This window comes from Sceloporus occidentalis, unplaced genomic scaffold (genome assembly GCF_023333645.1).
Source record: "Sceloporus occidentalis isolate IW3139 unplaced genomic scaffold, rSceOcc1.0.p SCAF_7, whole genome shotgun sequence".
Classification (NCBI taxonomy): Eukaryota; Metazoa; Chordata; class Lepidosauria; order Squamata; family Phrynosomatidae; genus Sceloporus; species Sceloporus occidentalis.
In genome coordinates, this window is record NW_028316987.1 from 3804396 (window position 1) to 3827160 (window position 22765).

Sequence of the window (22765 nt, forward strand, 5' to 3'; positions counted from 1 at the left end):
GGAGGTATGCTGTTTAAATGATGCATGCGTCCTAAGAGACCAGAAACCACGCCAAAGCTACGCTCCAGTCTTAAGGACTGACCACTGCTTTGGTACGGTTTTTGGCCTCTTAGGACGCATGCATCATTTAAACAGCATACCTCCAAAGTGACCTGAAGCAGCTTTATTTTGTCCTGTCTGTATGGGCCCAAAAGTCTCCTTTGTTCTGAAAAATCTGGGTTCCACCAAATCATTCTGGTGTGTGTGTGTGTTTGTGTGTGTGTGTGTGTGTGTGTGTATATACCTATATGTTGCTGGTTAACTCATAGTGACCATTAATTTCATAGGGTTTCTTAAGTAAGGCATACTCAGAGGTGGTTTTGCCAAGATATAGTGGTTTGAGTGTTGAATTGTGACTCTGTAGATCAGGGTTCGAATCCCTGCTTGGCAGTGGAAACCCACTTGGTGACCTTGGGCAGGTCACATACGCTCAGCCTGAGAGGATCAACAAGGTTCCTCTTATTCCTAGACTATTCAGGTGGCTTTTTAAAAGTTTTGAGCTTTTGGTAGTCCATAATTTGTATTATCTTTTAAGGACTGATGGATTACACTGCTGTTAATTATGATTTTAATTATGTCTCTAAACAGTGTTGAATGGTTAGAAATGGGGATGTGAGTTAACACAAGTGGTAGGTGAGGAGAAGATTTTAGTTAACGAGAATCTACTGATGTAGCCTTCCCTGCTCTTTCATAAATTATGTTAGTTGAAAGGAGAAATGGTAATATGTTAAATGAATCCTGCTTCATTGCTTCACCCTGCTGCTGCTCCACCTTAATAGTATGTTGAACAGCCCATTTGGGAATCGGATGCTGTGTTGCCACAAGTTTTCAAGAAAGATGGTATTTCAGACATGCAGGAGCGGAGAGTGCTGTCTAGAGAACAGGTTTTGTCTGCTCCTTCTATCGTATTGATTGGCTTCTTTTAAAAAATGTTCACTTAAAAAATCTTATTCTGTTTTTATTATCAGGAGCTGCCTGGGGTGTTACATGCAAGAAGGAAGGATATAAACTGAAATAATATAAGAACTGCAAGAGAAGAGAGTTCTCCTCCTTTCTCTGCATGTCCCTGTGCTGGCAAAAAAAACTTCATTGTTTTTTGCCTGTCAGTTTGTTGTTTTCCTTTTAGTGATGCTGGCATCTTCTCTCTGGGAGCAAATTGAGAATTTTGGACAGGACTTGGAACACACAGTGGCTTTGAGACCAGAATTTGATGAACAGTTTGGACACCAAGTGTTTGTTTCCAGAAAACATGCGCACAAGGGGACAGACAGGAAGGTATATGTTCACAAGCTGAGCCACAGGAGTTAAGAAAGTAGAAAGCCAAACTGCCTTGCCACCTTCCTGTGTAAGCTGCCTTATCCCATATTTTGTCAGTATGCTGGCTCTCCGAAATATAAACTGCTCCTTGGTGTCTGGAGAAATCTGGAGTTGGCTCAGAGTTAAAGTGGAGTAACCTGCCCTTTGTGCATAACTGTCAAACTTGTTTCCACACCAATTAAAGTACAGTATTCTCTGTAAAAGCCTTAAGAGATTGCTCACTGGAAGTAATTGTCTTTCTGAGTGTGCCTTAATCGGACAGCAGTGTCTTGAAACCTGAGCTCCTGGGTGCCTTTGTGAAAACTGTCCCATGAGCACTGGAAAGGAGGAAGGTAGGCCAAATATTCTGACTGTGAGGCTGCCTAGACTTTAACTTTTATTTATATCTGTGGCCCTTCTGTGTTTTGTAGTTAGTCTCTAAACTAAATTTCTGTTCCCTAATGTTTTGTGGCTAACCAATGTTTTATTGTTAACTGTTCTCAAGGCTCATGGCAACCCTATGGATGAGACGTCCCCAAATTCCTTATCCTCCACTGCTCTGCTCAGGCCCTGCAAACTCAGTCCTATGTGCTCCCTGAATGAATCCATCCATCTGACTGTGGTCTTCCTATCTTTCTACAACCTTCTACTTTTCATAGCATTATTATCTTTTCTACTGAGTCATGGCTTCTCATGATATGACCATAGTACAACAGCCTCAGTTTGATCATCTTGGCTTCCAGGGAGATTTCAGGCTTGGTCTGTTCAAGAACCCATTTGTTATGTCTTTTTGGTTCTCCACAGTATTCTCACCACTTTCTTCCAGCACCACATTTCGAATCAGTTGTTTTTCTTTGTATCCACTTTTTTCACTGTCCAGCTCTCACATCCATTCATGGTGATGGGGAATACAGTGGATTGGACAATTCTAACTTTAGTGCTCAGTTTACTCTTTAGAGTCTTGTCTAGTTCTTTTATTGCTCCCCTTCCCATTCCTACTCTTCTTGCTTTTGGAAGGTCTTTGGTAGAACAAAACTGCTGTGTTTTGTGGTGGTTGGTTTTCAGGAGTCATAAAAAAGGGCTTCAGGATGTTAGACAGGAGGTACTCTGCTCAAACTCTAGAAAATCAGTGTTATCTGAGCCTGTGTAAGCTGTCTCGTTTATACTCAGGGCTCAGAAATTAAAACCCAAGTCTTTTGCTGCTCTGATGGGAAGATAGAGGCACGTACTTGGCTGCTTACTTCCACCCATATAAGAACAGAGTTAGATCAGACCAAAGGCCAAACATTTTGCTTCTACCTGTGGCACCTAAATACTTTTGGGAAGCTCACAGACTGGTCCTGGTAGTGAAAACCACAATTTTTCAGTCTTTAGCATCTGGCAGTCAGATTCATATTTCTTTTGAACATCAGCATCCCTTTTAGCATCTGTGTCTAATAGCTGTTGATAGATCTCTGTGTCTCTGAGTAGAATAGGGGAAGGAGATGACATGGTAGATAAATTCACTTCCTATCCCAGCCCTTTCCAGTATTGCACCCTCCAGATGTGCTGGACTGCAATTCCCATCATTGCCAACTGTTCCCTGGCTGGGAATGATAAGGCTGCAGTTCAGCACATCTGATGAGCACCTGGAAGGGGTGCTCTGGTAGGCTTGCACCCGCAGGTCAGAAAGTAGTGGGAGCAGGATACTTTTTATGGTTCCCTAATTTGGCTGTCTCCTTCCCCCTTTTCTGCTGCTCTTTCCCATTGCTTCTGGTGAGAAGGAAATAAAGTAGACAACATCAGGACTATCATAAGCTATCTCCTTTTGTGTCATGTCTTTTTAGATTGTAAGCCTGAGGGCAGGGAACCATCTAATTAAAATAATAATTGTAAGCCGCTTTGAGAGCCGTTAGAGCTGAAGGGTGGGGTATAAATACCATAAACAAACAAACAAACAAATAAATAAAATAAGCTACTCACCTTTCTGTATATGAAACTATCCCCCATTTCCTCACACGATATCAGAGTTCTGAAAGTGGAAGATCAATAGCAGTTGATTTTCCATTCTTCATTGAAAGTGGGTTCTGAGAACAGAACTAGAGAGAAGGAGACCCACACAATTTTATGTCTCCTTGGACTCTTTCCCGGGGCCTTTAGGACTGAAACCCTCATAATTTTTTTTTAAAAAAACCCATCTTGGCTGATAACCAGCTGTGCATTTTTGACACTGAATTCCAGCAGGATGAAATAGCCCTTGACATTTATTGTTAATGGATGATCAGTCAACTTTGCAGGATGAGCCAGAGGTCTGGACTTACAAGAGGGAGTGTTTTTGTACATTTCTCTAACGTTGCTCTTTGGTCATCTGTCTTCTAAACTAATAATACCTGAGTGCACTTTATCCTCCTGATCATTTCTGTATCTTCACCAGTTTCATGTTCAAAATAACAATAATCAAGGTTATTTTTATGATCCAGCAGTTGTGGACACATGTTTTCTGTCCATCTCATCTACCTCTTTTCCACAGTTCTTCAGATGTAATCGTTTTACTACTATGCCTGGTTTTCTGCATCTCTTGTTGCAATACTTAAATAACTTGTTCTTCTTTGTGGCCTCTGTAACTCACACAAATGGGGTTATCCTGCACCTGCGCAATGCTTCTTTTGAAACCTAGAGTGTTTCACAATCATTTTGGTTGCAGTCTTGCCTAGCACCCCTATATAAGGGCCTTCCCACCGAAATTGCCAGTTTGAATAATTTGTTTGATTTCATAGGTTGCACACTCTTTAATTCTTCATGTGGGCAATAATTCAGTTACTGTAAGTTTTGTTTTGTCTGGCTGCTCTCTTATTTAACCATACTGACATCTTTTTGAACCTTTTTATGCCTTTTTTTCCTGTGATTAGGGCCACATTAAATAACATCCAAGCTTTCTGCAGAGATCTGATCCGCTTACTTATACCATTCAGCTTTCTTTTACCTTATCACCTTTTCTTGGTTTCTTGACTTTGTACTAAGGCAAAGATGTTCCTATGTAGAAATTCTGTCTCTTTCATAATGTGAAATTACATTTATCCAACTAATTTAAGAATAATTGAAGTCACTCATTATTGTTAAATCTTGCAATCTCTGTGCTGCATCACCAAATGATACTGTGTCCCAAATACTGTATACTCTGCTTCTTTCTACAGGAACAGATTTCCTCCAAGACTGCATATAACTGCATTCAAATACAGGTTGAGTCTCTCTTATCCAAATGCTTCAGACCCAAAGTGTTTTGGATTTTGGAATATCCGTATTTGCTTATAAGTATATAATGAGATATCTTGGAGATGGGACCGAAGTCTAGATGCAAAATTCATTTATGTCTCTTGTACACTTAATACCCATTGCCTGAAGGTAATTTTATATAATATTTTAACAAAATTTGTGGACATTGAAGCATCAGAAAACAAGGGTGTCACTCTCACAACCACCCATTTAAAAAAGTTTTGTTTTTGGAATATTTTGAATTTTGGAATTCCAGGTAAGGAAGACTCAACCTGTATAACAAAACAAGGATATGCATTTATTTTCTGGCATATATTAGCCAGCTGTATAAGATTTTCTGTGGCCATTGTTACGCTGCCGCGCCATGCTAGGGTTAGAGACCATGTGGTTGCCGCGCTGTCCCTAACCCTAAAATCGGGACCAGCACGGCACATTTGGATGGTCTGTCCCACACCAGAGCCTTTCAGATAAGCTATGTAATTCATACATTAATTAATTAAATAAAAACCAAACTGATATTCCAAGGTCCTGTTTGTCAGCAATACATTTAGGCTGCACTGCACTAGGTGACCATGTATTTAAAGAAGAGAAATGAACCAGCAGGGAAGAATTCAGTGGAGAGCATCTGTGCCAGTGCTAGGGCTATGATCTGTGTTCAGGGCTGGAACTATTAACAGGAGACCAGCTGTCAATTTGCAAAGAAAGCAAAACAAAACAAACACGCACAAAGCCAGCATACAAATAGGGAATTATTCTGTTGGCCAGGAGAGCTATCGACCCACATAGCAGGGCATCAGTTTGGGATGGGAAATTTCCATTTGCCTAGACTGCTAGCAGCCAGATGTTGGTTGATGCCTTGAACTTGGAAATATTTTTCTTGCAGCATTGACTTGAGTATTGGAGTCTGTGCCTTGTGCCTACTAATGAGGTCCTATGGTCTGTTGGCAAATGCTTCTGAAATCTTGGCATAAGTTACATCTTAATTTTTTCTCTCTCACTTTGTGGGGATGTGTTTTTCCCATATAAATAAACTCTCTGCTATTTATGTTCAGCTTGCTGTCATGCTACTCACATGTGGTGCGTTCCTCATATAAAGTGTCTGCAACATAGTCCTAATAATAAGAGCAGAACTGTGCTCTATTACTTGCCTGGTCCAACACTTTCAGTCCCGCAGTGGCCATCAGGTGCCTCTGGAAAGCTCACAAAGAAGGGTACGAGAAAAATACCACTCCAATGTTTGTGTTCTTCAGCTGGTACTGGAAGTCACAACATAACCAATAGCCATTGATAGTCTCCATGAATTTTTCTAATCCCCTTTCATAGCCATCCAGCTGGTATTGAAAGATGTACAGCTCTGATACTGGAGATAATATATGTCTGATCTCATTTTAAAGACATCCAAGTTGGCCATAGTTAAAACTGGAAGCAATTAAGAATTTGGATGTTGTGATTGTAGGAGCCAAGCCATCAAGAAATGGGGAGAAGGAGACAGGGGTTGTGTGGGAAGTAGTGCCAAGTCTTGGAAGACTTGCTTTGTGTAAACTACCCCCTCCTTTAAAATTTTCCTGGCAATACTTCCCAGACTTTGTTCTGCTGCTGTAAGGCTCGAACAATGAAAAGAGAACAGATTTAATGATTCTGAGGTTGCATGCACACTGCAGAAATAATCCAGTTTGACACCACTTTAACTACTATTGCTCCACCCTGTGGAATTCTGGGAATTGTAGTTAGTTGTGGCACCAGATCACTCTGACAGAATAAATGTCTCACAAAACTACAATTTCCAGAATTCCATAAACATCAACCACGGCAGTTAAAATGGTGTCAAACCTGAGCCTTGCATTCCTATACCAACGAGCACTGTTTTCATTTTTCCTCACTCAGTACATTAAAATGCATCTGAATATTTCTACTTTCAGAGCATCCACTGGTGATTTCCTTTTAGCATAGAATTTTCCTTTCCTTTCTCTCTCTCTCTTTTATTTTTATGTTCTTTTAGATGTGGGTTATTCAGATCTGATTTTTCTTTAAAGTGTGGTTGACTTGAACCAATAGGGCTATGTCATGAGTAGCACTAAAATTAAGTACCTCTGAGCCTGTACAGAGTTCCCTTTCCTTTCCACTGACTGAAAGCTTCCACACTACCGGTGTGGTGGTGTCAAAGGGATATGTAAAAGGCTAGGATGCTGCCGCTTGTAAAGAGTCCTACACAGCAGGAATCAAATTAATGGCTCATTCCAAGTAGTAATTTGATGCCCTGGCATTGCAGTGTGTGAAATTGTCTTTTCAGAGGGAGAAGAAGCGTGGCGGGTAATCTCTCTGTGCCAGGCTAATCTTAATATCTGCTGTGTTTCTGAAAGCTTTGTTGCCTTTTGAAAAATCTATTTAATTTTCTCTTGACGATTCAGAACTCTGTTGATAATACTCTTATCAGCTTGCTTTAAGCCAGACATGAATGGTATGTGCAGATTTGTCTGTTTATGATGGAATTTTTAACACCTTCTGTTTGTTACTTCTAACTTTTCTTTGCATATTGAAGTGGGGGACGACCACCCTTTCATCCCATTTTTAGCAAAGCTATTTTTATGCAGGCTGTGTAGGTAAGCAACTGAAAAGATTAATTTTTATGCAAATATTTTCCTCTTATATCTATTAATCCATCATACACAGAAAATTTATCAGCTTCTCTGATAGGTTTACTTCTCCAACCCCCTCTTTGGCACTAGATTTGTTTGTGAGTGATGGGATTTGAGCAAAAGGGTGGGTTAGAGAGAGGGCCAAAATTGGGGGGGGGGGGGGGCAAAGGCTTTCTAGTTAAAGCTGTCTGTGATGTAAGAGTTCAGTCCTGGATGAATGACAGTGAAATCTAACTTGGGAGACCTGCTCTCAAGCTCCATTCCTGTCATGAGGCTCCATCTGGGGCCTTCAAACCCCATCTCAGTTTCCTGCCTGTAAGATGGAGTCTGTAACCTGTTTCAGAGGTATTATAAAAATGAGCACAATAATCTAATTGTATGAATTGGGGATTGTGGCCATTTCTTATTCAATGATATAGGGAGCAGGGGTGGTGGTTCACCTCCCCCATTTTTTGTTTGTTTTTATTGTTTTTACAGTGGCCCATCTTTAGAGATATACAACCTGTTTTGCAAGGGATTGCACTCCCTTTGCAGCTTGGGGGACACCTGAACCCAGTGTTATCTTTAGACATACCAATAACATCTGTGTTCAGGAGTGCCTTTTGCTAATTTCAGCTAGTTTGCTAGCTGTGTGGCCCTATCTGAAGAAACCATATTAGGCCTCTGTTATCCATTTGCTTGGTATATGCAGGCTAAATTACTGCAATGCAGTTGGGGTTTCATTAAAGACAATTAGGAAACTGCCTTTGGTTCAAAATGTGGCTGCTAAGGTAAGGTGAAGATATATTATAGACACACAACACTTCCCTTAAATTGATTTTATTGGTTATCAGTCTGTTTCTGGGCTCTCTTTAAAGTGCTGATATGGACCTTTAAAGCTCTAATCTGGACCAAAACCATATATCTCAGGGTTGCTTATGCTCCCAAGAAACTACCGAATCCTTGAGATCAGTGGACCTCCTAAAACCTGGTTGGCAAACACTAGATATGGCTCTAATGCCTCAGAAAACTGTATATGATTGATCCTCTTCAAGAACGTACAACCTGGGTACGCTTTTTCTGCTACCCTTACTGTATTATTTTGACTTTATTTAATTCTGTTTTAAAATGGTATTAATACATCTTGGTTATAATTGCTTTGAAATACAGGTTATGAAAGTGTTAATATTAATAAAAATAAAAAATGGCCTCAAGAGATGGCTACTTCCCCTTGTGACTTCTCTGTATATATTTTATTTAAGGATGCTCCATTATTTATACAGCACTTTCCCCAGCCATAATATTCTCATAGCAGCTCACAGTAATGAAATCAGACTTATGGGCAAATGATTTTGACCTCAGACTAACATAAGGAGCAGATGGGGTGGCAAACCTTATTAGCAGTAGCTCTTTATCAGGTTAAGTAGGTAATTGGTTAGAAACGTGAGAGAAAGTGGGTGTTGACTATCTCTCCCAGTGGACCTGTACTGATCACAGACATGATATCCCAGGGATGGGCAAGCTGTGATGCTTCAGAGATGATGTTGTACTCCAGCTCTCACCAGCCCTGGCCATCATGGAGTTATAGCTCACTAACACCTGCAGAGCCACAGATTTCACACCCCAGCCCTATCTACTAGCTTGAGGAAGTGGTTGTTTAGATTCTGAGCCTTTAGCATACGTTGGGCTTCCAGAATCCATGTCACTGTTGCAAAAGTGACATAGACAACAACGGACAGGAACCACTACTTCTCTGAGCGTGATTTCTGTCCACATGGTGTATGCTCACCAGTTTTCAGGGTGATGTGCACAGTTCTCTCCCCATGTCCTGTCCCTAGTTGTGTTGTCATCCTCACAACAGCCCTTTCAGATAATGCATTTAAAATAGTGCATTTGGTGTAATTGTGCATTTTGGTTGTCCCAATGAAAGTATCATTGTTTGGATGTTATTGGATTTGATATATGGCCAACACGGCTACCCCTGGATGTTTCCTTTCCTTTAAAATAGGCTAGTCAATATGAAAATGATAAGACTCAAAGTCATCCGGGAAACAGGGATTTGAACTTGGGTCTCCTGTATCATTGTCTTGCTCTCTAACCTGATCTGAAGTGACTGGTTAATCACTGGTATCCCTGAATGCAGGTCCAGAGTTTGCAGTAGCAATGTAACCTCTTCACATGACTATTGGGTGCAAGGTTGCAATGGATAAAATGTCTAGATGAGAAGTCTTGTATTATGTGACACCTCCTAGCAGTTGATGGAGAAATAATACTTGTCAATGGATATACTGGTTCAGTGTTCTGGTTTAACGCAAAAAGGAATAGATTTGAAAACTTGCCAGGTTGATACAAAAAGTATCAAATGGCTCAACATTGCTGCCTTTGCAAAACACTTCCTCAGGCTGAAGATTTTTCAACAGTAGCACTGATCCCGTTGTCATCCTTTTTGATGCTGAGAAGTATAAGGGGAGACAAATGTCATATATCATGTGATGGTTGTATATCTGTTACTTAAGGAGATTGTGTCAGTTTTTCCACTTAGAATGGATAAAGAATGTCCTTATATCTTGGGAGCCATGCTTGGTAGGAAGCATCTGAAAATTGTATTGGAAAAGGTAATGAAAGCCTGAAATTCATGTGTCAGTTTTGATGAGGGAGGCCTGATGGGTCTGAAGTTGCTTTCCAAAAGCAGTTTCTGTTCTCCTCCCTCCCCCCATTGCAGTTCTATGGGAACATCTGTTTTTTCCTTAGCTTATCTCTCACACTTCTGCTGTTAATGGCAGTTTTGTTGTTGTTGGTTTATTTTTTTTAAAACCAGATTCTGACAGGCTGTTCGATGCATTCATTTTGCCAGCTGCTGGCAGTCAAGTATGTTAGGGAGTGATTGGGGATGGCAAGCAAGTGTGTTGCTCCCCCAGGATCCAGGACTGTGTCTTTGGCTGGGTAGGCAGTACGTAGTTCTGCAAGTATGGTAAGATGATGATGATAACGTCTGCTGTGCTGTGCTGTGTGTGTGTTGGGCTGGAGGGATATAAAGCTTTTGGCATACACAAAAGTGACCCATAGTCCTTTTGATCTGAGCTGACTGTGCACAAGGAGGTGGGTGGGTGGTGCTGACTGAAGCTTAAGGAGCAAATCTAAGACAGAAGAATTCAGACGTGCTTCTTGTAACTCACCTGCTTGCCTGGGGAAAGTACCAGTTGTCCTAAGGCCAGCCATTCTATGGCCAGTTTCTCCTATGCCATATGCAACTTGCTTTCCACAGAAAGCCATGCTATTCATGTGCAGAGTTGAGCTAAGAGAGAAAATGAAGACTAAGTGCAATGTAGGTGGGGTAAGCACACCTCTGTTATTCACAAGACCATCTTTATGGTTCTGTGACTTGATTTCTATCTCAGTACACTGTAGCAGCCTTAACTAATTATCCTTCCTTCCTTCCATGCATCCATCCATCTGTTTCTTCTCAACCCCCATGATGAAATTCAGCCTGTAAACTCCTTGGGACAGGTTTCTCTTTCTTTTGCTTAGTTCATTCTCTAGGATGCATATGATGATGGTACTATTTAATAATATTTGGACAGTTGGGAACTATTTGTGCTCCTGATACAGCATGTCAAACTCAGTTGTCTTCTGAAGAGCTAATACTCTTTCAGTTTACAGTGCTACCAAATATGTGGCATCATAATAGGAGCAGGGAGTAAGGAAAGTCTTACATTCTGGCTGATTTAGGTTGGTCAGTGGCAAGCTGGAGTGTTAGCTAAGTGTATTCTGGTTGTACAGTGGAAGCATCCTAGGATTGCAGCTCATCTGCCCCAGACAACTGTGCCTCTTTCCCCCATTAATAGCAATGTATTGGGCCGTCACTGGTGATTGATTAGGCTCAAGTTCTGATGCTGAAGCTGTTGTTGGGTCATTTAGGTCTAAGCTTTATTCATGATGCCAATGCAAAGTTCCATCCTGTATTTAATAAAAACGAGACTAGGGTGTGTAATAAAGCTATTGCAGCTGCAATATATGCACAAAATTGAGACAGGCTTCAGATCCACCTCTAGGCAATCTCTAGGTTAAACTTCCCCCAATTTGGTGCCCTCATGATGTGTAGGACTCCAGTGCTTATCACCACACAGGCAGTTGCAAGAGTTACAGTTCAACCCGTCTTAAGTGTGCCAGCTTCAGGAAGATGTCTTGGTTTAGTTTTCAGTCCACTCTGTTGTAAGCACTTACCTGTGTGTATGTTTTCCACCAAGTTCATGTTTCTACTCTTGAGCACTCTTCAGCAGATGCATTTATATTGCATGAGTTGACAGCAGTTTATAAGTAACTACAGGACTGACTTGGATTCAGATCCCATATCTGCCATGGACTTATGACCTTTGTTAAATCTCCATCTCTCCAGTCTCCGTTCCATAGTGGCAAATTGGGAATCACAATGACCTACATTGATGGTACTGGGTTGAATAGTTAGTGTTGTAATACATTTCTTTTCCTCTGCAATTTAAATACAGCTTGAGTCTCCTTTATCTGAAATGCTTGGGATCAGAAGTGTTTGGGATTTTGGAATATTTGTATATACATACATGAGGTATCTTGGAGATAGGACACAAGTCTAAATATGAAATTCATCTAGGGGGTGAAACAGATGGCTGGAAAGAAGCGGCCAGAGGCTGCAATCTTGACCACACACCTCACTGTGATAGAAGGTTGCTGCCACTGCCCCAGCTTCTTTTTGCTCCAGTCTAAAGAATATATATACAGTGCTACCTCGGGTTACGAATTTAATTCGTTCCGCGGCGCCGTTCATAACCCGATACATTTCGCAACCCGAAAAGCCGCTGGAAAGCCGCTAGCCGCTAGCCGCGCTTTGAATTTCGCGCCGAAACGCGCCGAAAAGATTTTCGTAACCCGAAAAATCTTTCGTAACCCGGAACAGTTTTTTTAAATCTAACTTTTTCGTACCCCGGAAATTTCGTAACGCGGTGAATTCGTATCCCGGGGTACCACTGTACTGTATATACTCGACTATAAGTTGACCTCATGTATAAGTCGAGGGCAAGTTTTCGGGCCCAAATTATGGATTTTGCTATGACCCGTGGATAAGTCGAGGGTAAAACTTAGGGACATATAGCAAAGGATCTAAAGGATGAAGCAAAGCAAAACAATGTGAAAGAACTTATAAAATTCCAGCAGACATAGCTCTTTGTGCTTACTCTTAAGGCTAGATGGATGAGAGAATAGAGAGGCTCAGTGCTTCACATATTATAATCTTGCTTTTCACCAGGAGCTGCTTCCTTCTTTTAAATAGGAATTAAGATACAGTACTTACATTGACTCAATGGATAAGTCGACTCAAGTTTTTTGGGTCTTTCGACCTAAATTTCTAGACTTATACATGGGTATATACAGTAGGATGTATGAATGGTGTGCCCCCAATGCAGCCACAAGCCACTTCTTTTGCCCTGTTCTGGGCCCATGTTTCATATACACCTTAAATACATAGCCTGAATATAATTTTATACACAACATTTTAAAATAATGTTTTGCATGAAAGAAAAATTGTGTACACTGAACTATCAGAAAGCAAAGGTGTTACTACTATCTTATAGCCTGAAGGTAGCTTTATGCACAGTATTTTTAAATAATTTTGTGCATGAAACAAAATTATTAAAGCATCAGAAACAAATGTGTCACTATCTCAGCCACTCATGTGGACAATTTTGAATTTTGGGATATTTTGGATTTAGGAATTCCAGGTAAGGGATACTCAACTTGTAGTATCCCTATTTGTTTAGAAATAAGCATTAGAATATGCATAGTAAGATTACAGGGTTTGGAAAATCTCAGATGCTTAGATACTGGATTTATCCATGCCTCATGAACATTCAGCCAAGTCCTGTAAATATTTCATTTCTGGTAGCTGTTACCCTGGCATAACGTGCTGGGAGGCCCTTGCTATCACTGATGTTTGGTTCCAGGAGCTCCTTTGGATACTAAAATCCATGTATGCTTAAGTTCCATTATATATAAGACGTAATAAAGCTGTGTCCCTTGTATGAAATGGCAAAATCAAGGTTTATATTTTGGATTTTTAAACAAAATATTTTCAAGCCATGGATGATTGAATATGTGGTTGCAGAATCCATGGATACAAAGAGGAGCCAGTGACCAAGCAGTTTTCAGAAATCTGTAGAACTGATTCCAGAATTGTGCTGTTCCTTTGAAATTTAGCAGAATTTCTGCATTTAAAAATGAACTCTCCTACATCCTTTATTCAACCAGGGTGAAGACTGCATAACTAGTTTTCTTTTACTAACCTGTGGAATCCTGTCTGAAATCCTCCAAACTGGCGATGTCAAGGGTACCGAGTCCTCCTCCTCCGGCAGAGATGTCAAGTGGACCTGTCGCGGAGAGCTGGTGTTACACTCAAGTTAGTTTGTAATTTAGATTCTTTTGGCATTCTCTTATCAGTGAACAAAGGGTATCTTGATAATAGTTTTAATACCAGGGGATGTTCAATGTCCCTGTTTGAACTGCTGAGGCCCCAAGCAATTTCCAAAGATTGCATCTGCTAAGGATCCTAAAGATGGACATCAGCCTACCATATTCTGGTTGGGCTGCTGGGGTATTCCCAAGTCACCTGTGAGACTTTAATCCTAGACTGGGACATACACCTTATCGGGGGAGGGGGGGACGGTGGCACTGGAATGCCACACAGTCCAAAGTTTTACAAATCATGAAATGTAGCCTCTTATTCTATATATTTCCCCCTCTAATTAAAACCATCTTTGGGATGAGTAAGATACCAGACTATTAAAATCATATAAACACTACATGCACAATCCTGTGAAGGACAAACAATTTCAAGACTTTATGAGGAGTTGTGTGAGTGTGTGTGTGGGGGGGAGGTGAATTCAGCATTTCACTCTTGCATTATAGTCATGGGATGCATGCTGCTGCATTTTGACTAGATTGTTTTCCATATCTCCAAATCAATAACATTATCCCATCTGTTTTAACCACCCAATAATATAATGATGATACTGCTTCCGGAGAATAGTTGAGCTGAGACTTGCATACTTTCAAAGGAAGGCAGCTCTGTCTTTTGTTGGGTAGCCTCCAACACTGCCACCCTCCATGTACATAATGTGTTATGAAGGTGGTTTAATATTACAATCAGGAAAGGTGCTTAAAGCCAACTTGAACGTATAGGTCTTAATATATTTTTTTAAAAAAATTGTAGTGGAGCCATGAGTCTACATTTCCCAGTTGCATGAATTCAGCAGTTGAATTCTGAAAATTTAAGCATTCATTGAAAACAACAACAACAACCAACTGTGCGCAACAGATTTGAGATCCTGTGGATGTAAATAAGAAAAATAAACATCTCTTTCATGGTGAATTAGTGTAGGCCATGTGTACCAGCTGAATAGTCATGGCTTCACTCCCTTGACTTTGGTTAAGAACATAAGACTCACAGGCCAATGTTTTCACCCACTTCTGCCTGTGAAGGACAAACATGACAATCTATAGTATCTGGCTGGCACAGAACAGATATTCTTGGAATACCAGGTTCTTTTATAAACAACAGAAATTTTCAGGATTGCTTAACTGTAAACCATTCTGTAATATACATGAAAGATTACCCCACCACCATCACCACCATGATTTTGATTTCAGTTTTTGAGTCTTTCAGTCACCTTATTCTTCCTACCTGTCTACATGCATTTCTGGGTCCCCCTCACCCCTTTTGGTTTTTACAGATTAAAGTAGTCAAATTTTCCTACATGTGGACCATCAACAATTTCAGCTTTTGCCGGGAAGAAATGGGCGAGGTCATCAAAAGCTCAACATTTTCATCAGGAGCTAATGATAAATTGAAATGGTAAGGACCATTGCACAAGAAATACTTGGTGACAGTGCACATTGGGAAATAGTGTGACACATTTTAACTTGACTGCATATCGTTCTTAATGGTCACCTCAGCCATACGTTCACTGGAAACCTTGAGCATGTTGCTGATCCTCAGCTTCAATACTGCCTTCAACAATATGGCACAATAGTGACTGGACTGGCAGGTTTGTTTTCAGATTGACTATGGAATAGCATTTGTCCATAAAGGGAACAGTGCCCTCCATCAAAAGGGGCACTGTGGTACTGATAATACCAGCATGCTTTATGTCATGCCATTGAGGATGCTTGTGTTCCCAACATATTTACTCATCCAAAATGTGACTCAGACATCATGTAGAACTAGCTGCCAAGACCAACGTCTCATTTTTCATGTTGTTGAATGGCATCCAAACAGGGCTAACAGCCACGACATATGACAAAATCAAGTCACAGGCACAGCACAAAAACCATAATTTCAAAAAGCTTAAACAAGTGAGCCAAGCTACATACTATATAGCACTAATTCTTACACTATCTGATGTGTCAGAATGGCAGGGATTTTCTCTCAGTGTGATACATCTGTTTCTCTCTGTCCTGGAGATTCGTCATGGGCCAACATCAGTCTCTGAACCACCTCTTAGAGTACTAGTACTGTAGAAGAAACAAACATGGATACTGGTTAGTATCAACAGAGGACTCAGTAAAATGCCCCCAGTGAGAAATTTCAAAGGAAGTCCTTTCCTGCTTAGGTTCTCTGTCGAGTATGTCATCATAGGATGTAGTGTGTTATTCTGCATAGTACAAGCTGAAGTCTGTCCTGTACAAAAGACCTGCCTTCAGCAGGGTTAGATTCATTGGAACTGTGTGCATGATTGTACTGAGAAAGTGAAAAACATTTTTCTGCTTCTGCAGGTGTTTACGGGTGAATCCAAAGGGCTTAGATGAAGAGAGTAAAGACTACCTTTCACTTTATCTGTTACTGGTCAGCTGTCCAAAGAGTGAAGTCCGAGCCAAATTCAAGTTCTCCATCCTGAATGCAAAAGGAGAAGAAACAAAAGCAATGGGTATGCCTAGTTGGTGGGTTGGTGCTTTATGTTTATTTACCAAACATGAGCAGAAGAGAAGTAAAGGCTCCAGGCATGCTTGTTCTGTGGTTTCCTTTCTCCTTTTAAATTCCATTTTTATATGTTCTTAGAGAGTCAGCGAGCCTATCGGTTTGTGCAAGGCAAAGACTGGGGTTTTAAGAAATTTATTAGAAGAGATTTTCTCTTAGATGAAGCCAACGGACTTCTTCCTGATGACAAGCTCACTCTCTTCTGTGAGGTAAGTAGTGCAAAATCTTCTGCTTCGAATAATATGCAGGAGGATGCTTCTGTCATTTCAGTTCTTTTGTAAGTTTAGCTGTTTGTTCATCCTAGGGTTTGACAAGGGGTTGTTATAGGTGGACCTGTCTCTGGATCATCTCCCTTGTTTGCTTGGCATTCTGTATGGTCCACCTTATGTGCTCTGTTGTCTGGAGTTACTGCTTGGTAAGCAGTTTTTCAGTGGCAGTTGCTTGTGGCATCCTACCAGAAGAGTATATGGGGAAGTAAGTACAGAGCTCAGAAAAGTTACCTTTTTGGACTAAATCTTCCAAGATCCCCACTCATCATTGCTAGGATGGTTGAGGGATTCTGGCAGTAGCCTAGAAAGTAATGCTTCCAAGTTCTGAAGTATGAACAAATATTGCTGAGGCAGATAAAACAGGTAACTTTTCTGTCCCTCACAACTCAGTTAATCAATCTTAAAAATAGAAACATTTGTTTTAAATTTTATTCCTGACAGAAGCCTATGAATCTGAGGGCAGGAGTGATGCACATAGATGAAAACATGTGCTGTTTTTTTGCTGTTAGAGTGTTTCCCCCCCCCCCCCTTCCATTTAGAAGGTGTACCATATGCTCAACTAACTTTTTCCTCTCTGGTCACAGGTGCCTCCAGCTGTGTTTCTGTTTAGCAGGAATGATGTATGGTGGCTTTTAAAAAAATGTTGTTGCTGCATTGCTGAGACTCTGAAAACTGAGTTACTTTTGTGATTTGAGTGAGAGCTGAGAATTTATAATTCTATGATTCTGTGAGATAGTCTTGTGGGGGCTTCTCTTTCCTCAAAAACTTGAAATAGAGCTGGAAGTTTGGGTTTGTGAGTTCTGTTGTGACTTCCTTCTCTAAACATGCAACAACATGAACTCACCAGTTTTCAGGGTTGGGCCTGATTTTATGAGGCATTTATCCTCATAGACTTGCTTGATGAACATTTTTCCAGGCCAGTAGGTTAGGCTATGTTGGGATCCTCAAACCCTTCGTTTTGAGCAGATTGCTCCATCAAGGAAGCAGGACCCAGATTCTTTGTATTTCATGGGTACACTGTTTATTCATAACAGATGGCAGTGTCTTTAGGATAGTTTGATGTCTTAAAAATGGTTTTAAAAATATTTTCTGATTGTAGAGGGTACTGACCACAATGCAGCCAGAATCAAAATCTGTTGATTTTTGTTGGGAGAGATTGAAGCACATCTGTCACACTTCAAATGAAATATATACGGCCAGAATGTTTAATTTTGCCTTTGTCACTTCTTAAGTGTTTATTTGATTCAAGTTTATATAGGTGATTCCTGGTAAACTCTTCAAAAGCAGTATAAGCCTGCAAATATAACTAATGGATAGAATACCAACATCCTTATTCCTACACAAGGTGTATGTGTGTATATTAAACCTATATTAGACCATCCGTATCAAATTGTTCTTCAACCTTCTAATTTCGCTTACACCAACCTGGCATTCCCCACTAACCTCAGTAGCCCATCTGTAGGGGAGGATGATATCTCATTAATTCTCATGGGGTGAATATACACAAACTCCTTATTTCATCCAAGTGTGTAGATGTACACAGGCATTCTTTCCTGTGAATTCTTGTGACTTTCTTTCAAAAAGGTCTGCTTCACTGGCTGAGAAGATCCATGGGGATTTGTTGCTGTGTTTTGTTCTGCTTTGTCCTTTTAGGTTCACTGCTAATCCTACTTGTGATTTGTTGACCCTCTGTGCTTCCTTTCAGGTGAGTGTAGTCCAGGACTCTGTCAATATCTCCGGCCAGAACTCCATGAATATGGTGAAGGTACCTGAATGCCGCTTGGCTGATGAGTTGGGAGGCCTCTGGGAAAATTCTCGCTTCACGGACTGCTGCCTGTGTGTGGCAGGCCAGGAGTTCCAGGCTCACAAAGCCATATTAGCAGGTCGGTAACTTCACAGGCAAAAGGATTAGCAGGATGACGGATGAAGAGATCACTGGCAGGATGACTGCCTTGATGAGTCTTTTGCTGGTTGTTTCGTAAGGGCGTCAAATGGTGGATTTTCTTTAAAAAAGGAAACAGCTGACTCCAGGAAGAGGTTGAGGGACACTGGGGAAGCATTAAAAAGGAAAGCTTTAGGATATGGGATAAAAGCATACAAAGCATATCATTATTCTTTTGGAGCCAAGGTTGCACTGGTGGTTTCCAAATTCATCTTTCTGGTTGTTGTTGCTGATTTTTTTTAAAGAAATTTCTAGCTCTATGGTTACAAAGCTGTATTTGGAAGTATATAGCCACTGCTCATTGAAACCTCAAGAAGTTAGAGAGGTTATTTCTGAAAATTTCTAATTGTTTGGGACAAATTTGGTGCCCTGGTTTGGTTTTTGCTCTTTTCATGGCTGTCAAACCATCAAATAGTTTGTAAGGTGGTATTCACAAACCCTCACTTCAAACTATAGTGTAAAGAAATATTATTGAAGATGCCTTAACAAGTGAATGGTTTGCACCCTCACTAAGTCTGATACCCAGAGCCTCTTTCAGTTGAGTTGATGGGATATGAACGTTAGTTTTAAACTGGTTTACTTTTTTTAACATACATGTTACTCATGAGAAGAAATCTGATATATCTCACTCATGAACTTTCTATTAATTTTTATTTGTCCCTTTTATGTTGGCACTTGTATTTGCAGGTACTGATTGTATGTGTCAGTTTCTCTCTGGAGAGGAAGGGTTATCTCTTCTCATATTTTTAATTGCATTTCTCTGCTTCCCCTCTCTCCTTCCTCCTTCCCCTCCCCTTCCCACCTATCTCTGGCTGCAGCACGTTCTCCGGTTTTCAGCGCTATGTTTGAACATGAGATGGAAGAAAGTAAAAAAGTAAGTGAACAAAGAAGAGAGCTTTCAAGCCATGCTGCTGTTTACTGCAGTGTAGACAAGGAGATATTAAGGGGATGAAACAATTGCTTGACCCAGCTAGTAACTTAAAAGTATTTCTGGCTTTGGGCCCCTACTTCACCTTCAAAAGTTAGTTGAAGCACAGAGGCACAAAACACAAATCACTTCTGTTGCTGTTAGTCTGTCAAGGCTGGTGGGGCATTTTGCTCTGGAAGCAAAGAAAAAGAAGGTTGGGTTGGGGAACTGCATCTTGGACAGTTAGATCTTGACAGTGGCTGTGGAGTCAACCCTGCCAGTGAAATCACAAAATTGCTTTAATTGAAGCGAGAAATTGACAATAAATTGCCCAAGGAGCCTGAACTAGAGCAGTGGGTGCAAGTCTGTGATTCAAATCTCTGTTTAGCTGTGAAGCCTCCTGGTTAATGTCTTGATTTCAAGGTAGATTGTTTCTATAAACTTTTGGGGAAAATATCTTATCTTTCGGGCTTGGGGGAAAATAAACTTGAGACTTGAATGTTTTATCAGTGGCCTTGAAATTTTCAGATTGGGCAGGAAAGAAATCTGAATAAACATTTGTATAGCAGCCAATAGGCAAAAATTGGCATATTGAGAAAGCTAGAGGTTAATTGAGAATGCACTTGTTATACTATTTGAGATTATTATTAGGTAACTGAGAGGGTGACAAAACAGGGGTGAGAGGCCATTTCAGTGCACTGTTTACTGTAACTGAAAAAAGCAGATGTGACCGAAAATTTTCTGCACCCGCTCCTGAATATTTCTATTTTCCCCCAATAGTTACATTTGGTTACAAGAGAGAGATTTGGGACAAGAGAGGGTTGGTTGGATGTGTTGTCTGGATATAAGATTAATTTCTGTTTTGCCTCTGTTCCAGAATCGAGTAGAAATTAACGATGTAGAACCAGAAGTTTTTAAAGAAATGATGTGCTTCATTTACACGGGGAAGGCACCCAACCTTGACAAAATGGCTGACGACCTGCTTGCAGCTGCTGACAAGGTACACAAGGAACATAGTAGCCCAGATTGTTTCTTTTTGGTTAAAAAAAAGACGGAGAAAACAAGCTTGGAGACTCTGGCATCAGCATGTTGTTTTGTTTCCATATCTGATACCCTTCAAATGTTTCAGGCTACAGTTATCATCAGTCGTCTTAGGCAACATAGCCTATAGTCAGGAATTTGGGAATTTTAGTCCAAAACACTTGGCGGGTATCAGATGAGGGAAAGCTGAACTAATCTTTTTTTGTGTACCCTTTTGCATTCACAGGAATATGTCCTTAAATCTGTGGTGGGCTAAGATGACTATATTGATTCCTTGGTCTTTGGGTATACCTTGAGAGATTACCTTGGCCATTTTACATATGGCAAGGATGATGAAGCTTTTGCAACGGTGGAGGGACACCCCCTCCCATCCAACTGCTGAGATGCTAAGAATTTATATAGTTCTGGTGGATGTAACCTTAGCCCCTCTTGTCCAGGATTGATGGATACTTCTCGATTTGGGCAGCCTAAGGATGTGGATAGGATTCTTGGAGAGTGAGAGCCGCCACATGTATACTAGACCCTTGCTCTTCCTGGTTAATTAAACAGGCCAGAGGAGGACTGACTGAATGGGCAAGGGAAGTGATTGATGCCTCTTTACAACAAGGCAAGGCCCCCACACACCTGAAGGAGGCTGTGGTAACACCTCTTTTGAAAAAAAATACCTTTCCTGGATCCTACTATACTAGATAATTATAAGCCAAACTCCAACCTTCCTTTTTTGGGCAAAGTACAGGGGGATGTAGTAGCTTCTCAATACCAGGGGCTTCTGGATTAAATGGATCATCTAGATCAGTGTCTCCAAACGTTATTGGGGTACTGTCCCCTTTCCTCTTCTCTCTGTCCCACCACCCTCTCAGATGCATTTAGTGGGAACAAAGGAGAGGGCAGTCTTGGTGGCTGCTCCCAGGTTCTCTAACTTCTTCCCTAGAGAGGCCAATGGCCTCATCACTGCTGTCCTTTCGGTGGCAGGTAAAAACATTTTTGTGTGATCAGGCTTTTTTAACTGATGAGGATTGGACCTTTAAATGCTGTGCAAGTCAGAGTAAAGTTTGTATACAGTTTTAAAATACACTTTAATATTTTATTGCGGAATTGTTTTAACTTTTTTAATTGTTTAATTATTTTAAAATTTTATATTTAGCCTTTTTAAATGTTTTTGTATTGTTTCAAATTGTACTGTTTTAAATTAAATGTTTGCCACCTTAATAATCACCTTGATGATGATGATGTTCAGTGGCTAGGTCAGCCACAAAGTCATCATCACATTTCTCTCATTAGTTTGGCCTAAGTACAAGACGTTCACCTGCAAGAAGAAAAGCAGGCTGAAGAATAATGAGCTCCACACTTGTACCTTTGCAGGAGTAGATTCCATTGGGAAATGAGGTCTGTGCTAGAGTCCTCTAGAATGAAGTAAAAACATATAGGGGAATTCTTTTCATTTCATAGGCAGGAGGACCCTGCTGTATTCCAACCTGTGAGCGGCTCTCTTGCATGCTGTCTAAGCAAGTCATTTCCATGGATCAATCATGTCATAATTTAAAGTGATGATCTGTCTTCCCTCTGCAACGAGAGGGTCTTCCTTCATTGCAAATACCTAAGGTAGTCTTTCATTGTCTGTGGACAGGAGTGGTTGCCAGTATTTATTTATTTGTTTGTTTTAAACTATGCCAGCTCTCCTGGTTTCTGCCACTACTTACTGCCTTGGATTCTCAGGCATTGTGGCATTTCTTACTTGATGTGTACCTTACCCATCAGGAAGCAAAAGAGCTTTCTGACTGGTTGTAAGCAACATTGGTTTACCTCATGCTTCTGACAATGAGGGGGGGTCAGGGGACTGAACAGATCTATGGCTGGAATGGTTGTGACCCATGGCCCATTCATTCACCCTTACCTGCCTTAGAGCATATTACTGAGAACATGCCCTGAGGTAGTTTTGTGTGTTTGTGTTATCTTATTCTTAGATTCTGGCACAAACATAGAATTAGGATAGAAAACACTGGAGATCCATTCATACGGCTTTTTCCTTTCCCACTTTCATAAAAATATATAGACAGAAAATACTTCACTGTCCTGGATATTTGGTATGGGGTTACAACTACTTCCCTTGTCCTCATTTCTATTATAATAGTTTAATTCTATGAATAGTTTAAATCTATTTCACTGTTTGCTTTTTTATGTTTTTTAGTTTTATTATACCTGTTTTAAATTATAAGCTGCCTGGAGTTACAATTTTGGTGAAAAGGCAGGGTATATATGATGATATAGATGATGATGTCAATATGATTTGTCATCATCATCATTTCTCATCTGTCTATATACTGACAACAGGTTGGGCAAAGGGAAAGCAATTGTCTTTTTTTTCTCCTCCAAGTCCCATCTGTAAACCTGTGGAATCTGAGA

General features: G+C 40.5%; 1 protein-coding gene across 4 annotated transcripts in view; it reads left to right on the forward strand.

The window, feature by feature from the left end:
* The window catches only part of SPOP (speckle type BTB/POZ protein), a 51071-nt gene that overhangs the window by 24050 nt on the left and 4256 nt on the right, over positions 1 to 22765 (forward strand). For 3 of the 4 annotated variants that reach the window (XM_089531684.1, XM_089531687.1, XM_089531685.1), the window contains exons 2-8: positions 13479 to 13626; positions 14960 to 15081; positions 16002 to 16153; positions 16285 to 16412; positions 18178 to 18355; positions 19233 to 19288; positions 20199 to 20321. In XM_089531684.1, coding sequence (XP_089387810.1) covers positions 13549 to 13626; positions 14960 to 15081; positions 16002 to 16153; positions 16285 to 16412; positions 18178 to 18355; positions 19233 to 19288; positions 20199 to 20321 — 837 coding nt within the window. In that variant the 5' untranslated portion in view covers positions 13479 to 13548. Of the gene's footprint in view, positions 1 to 10151; positions 10174 to 13478; positions 13627 to 14959; positions 15082 to 16001; positions 16154 to 16284; positions 16413 to 18177; positions 18356 to 19232; positions 19289 to 20198; positions 20322 to 22765 lie in introns of those variants that run through there. The other variant, XM_089531688.1, reaches the window with a different exon arrangement.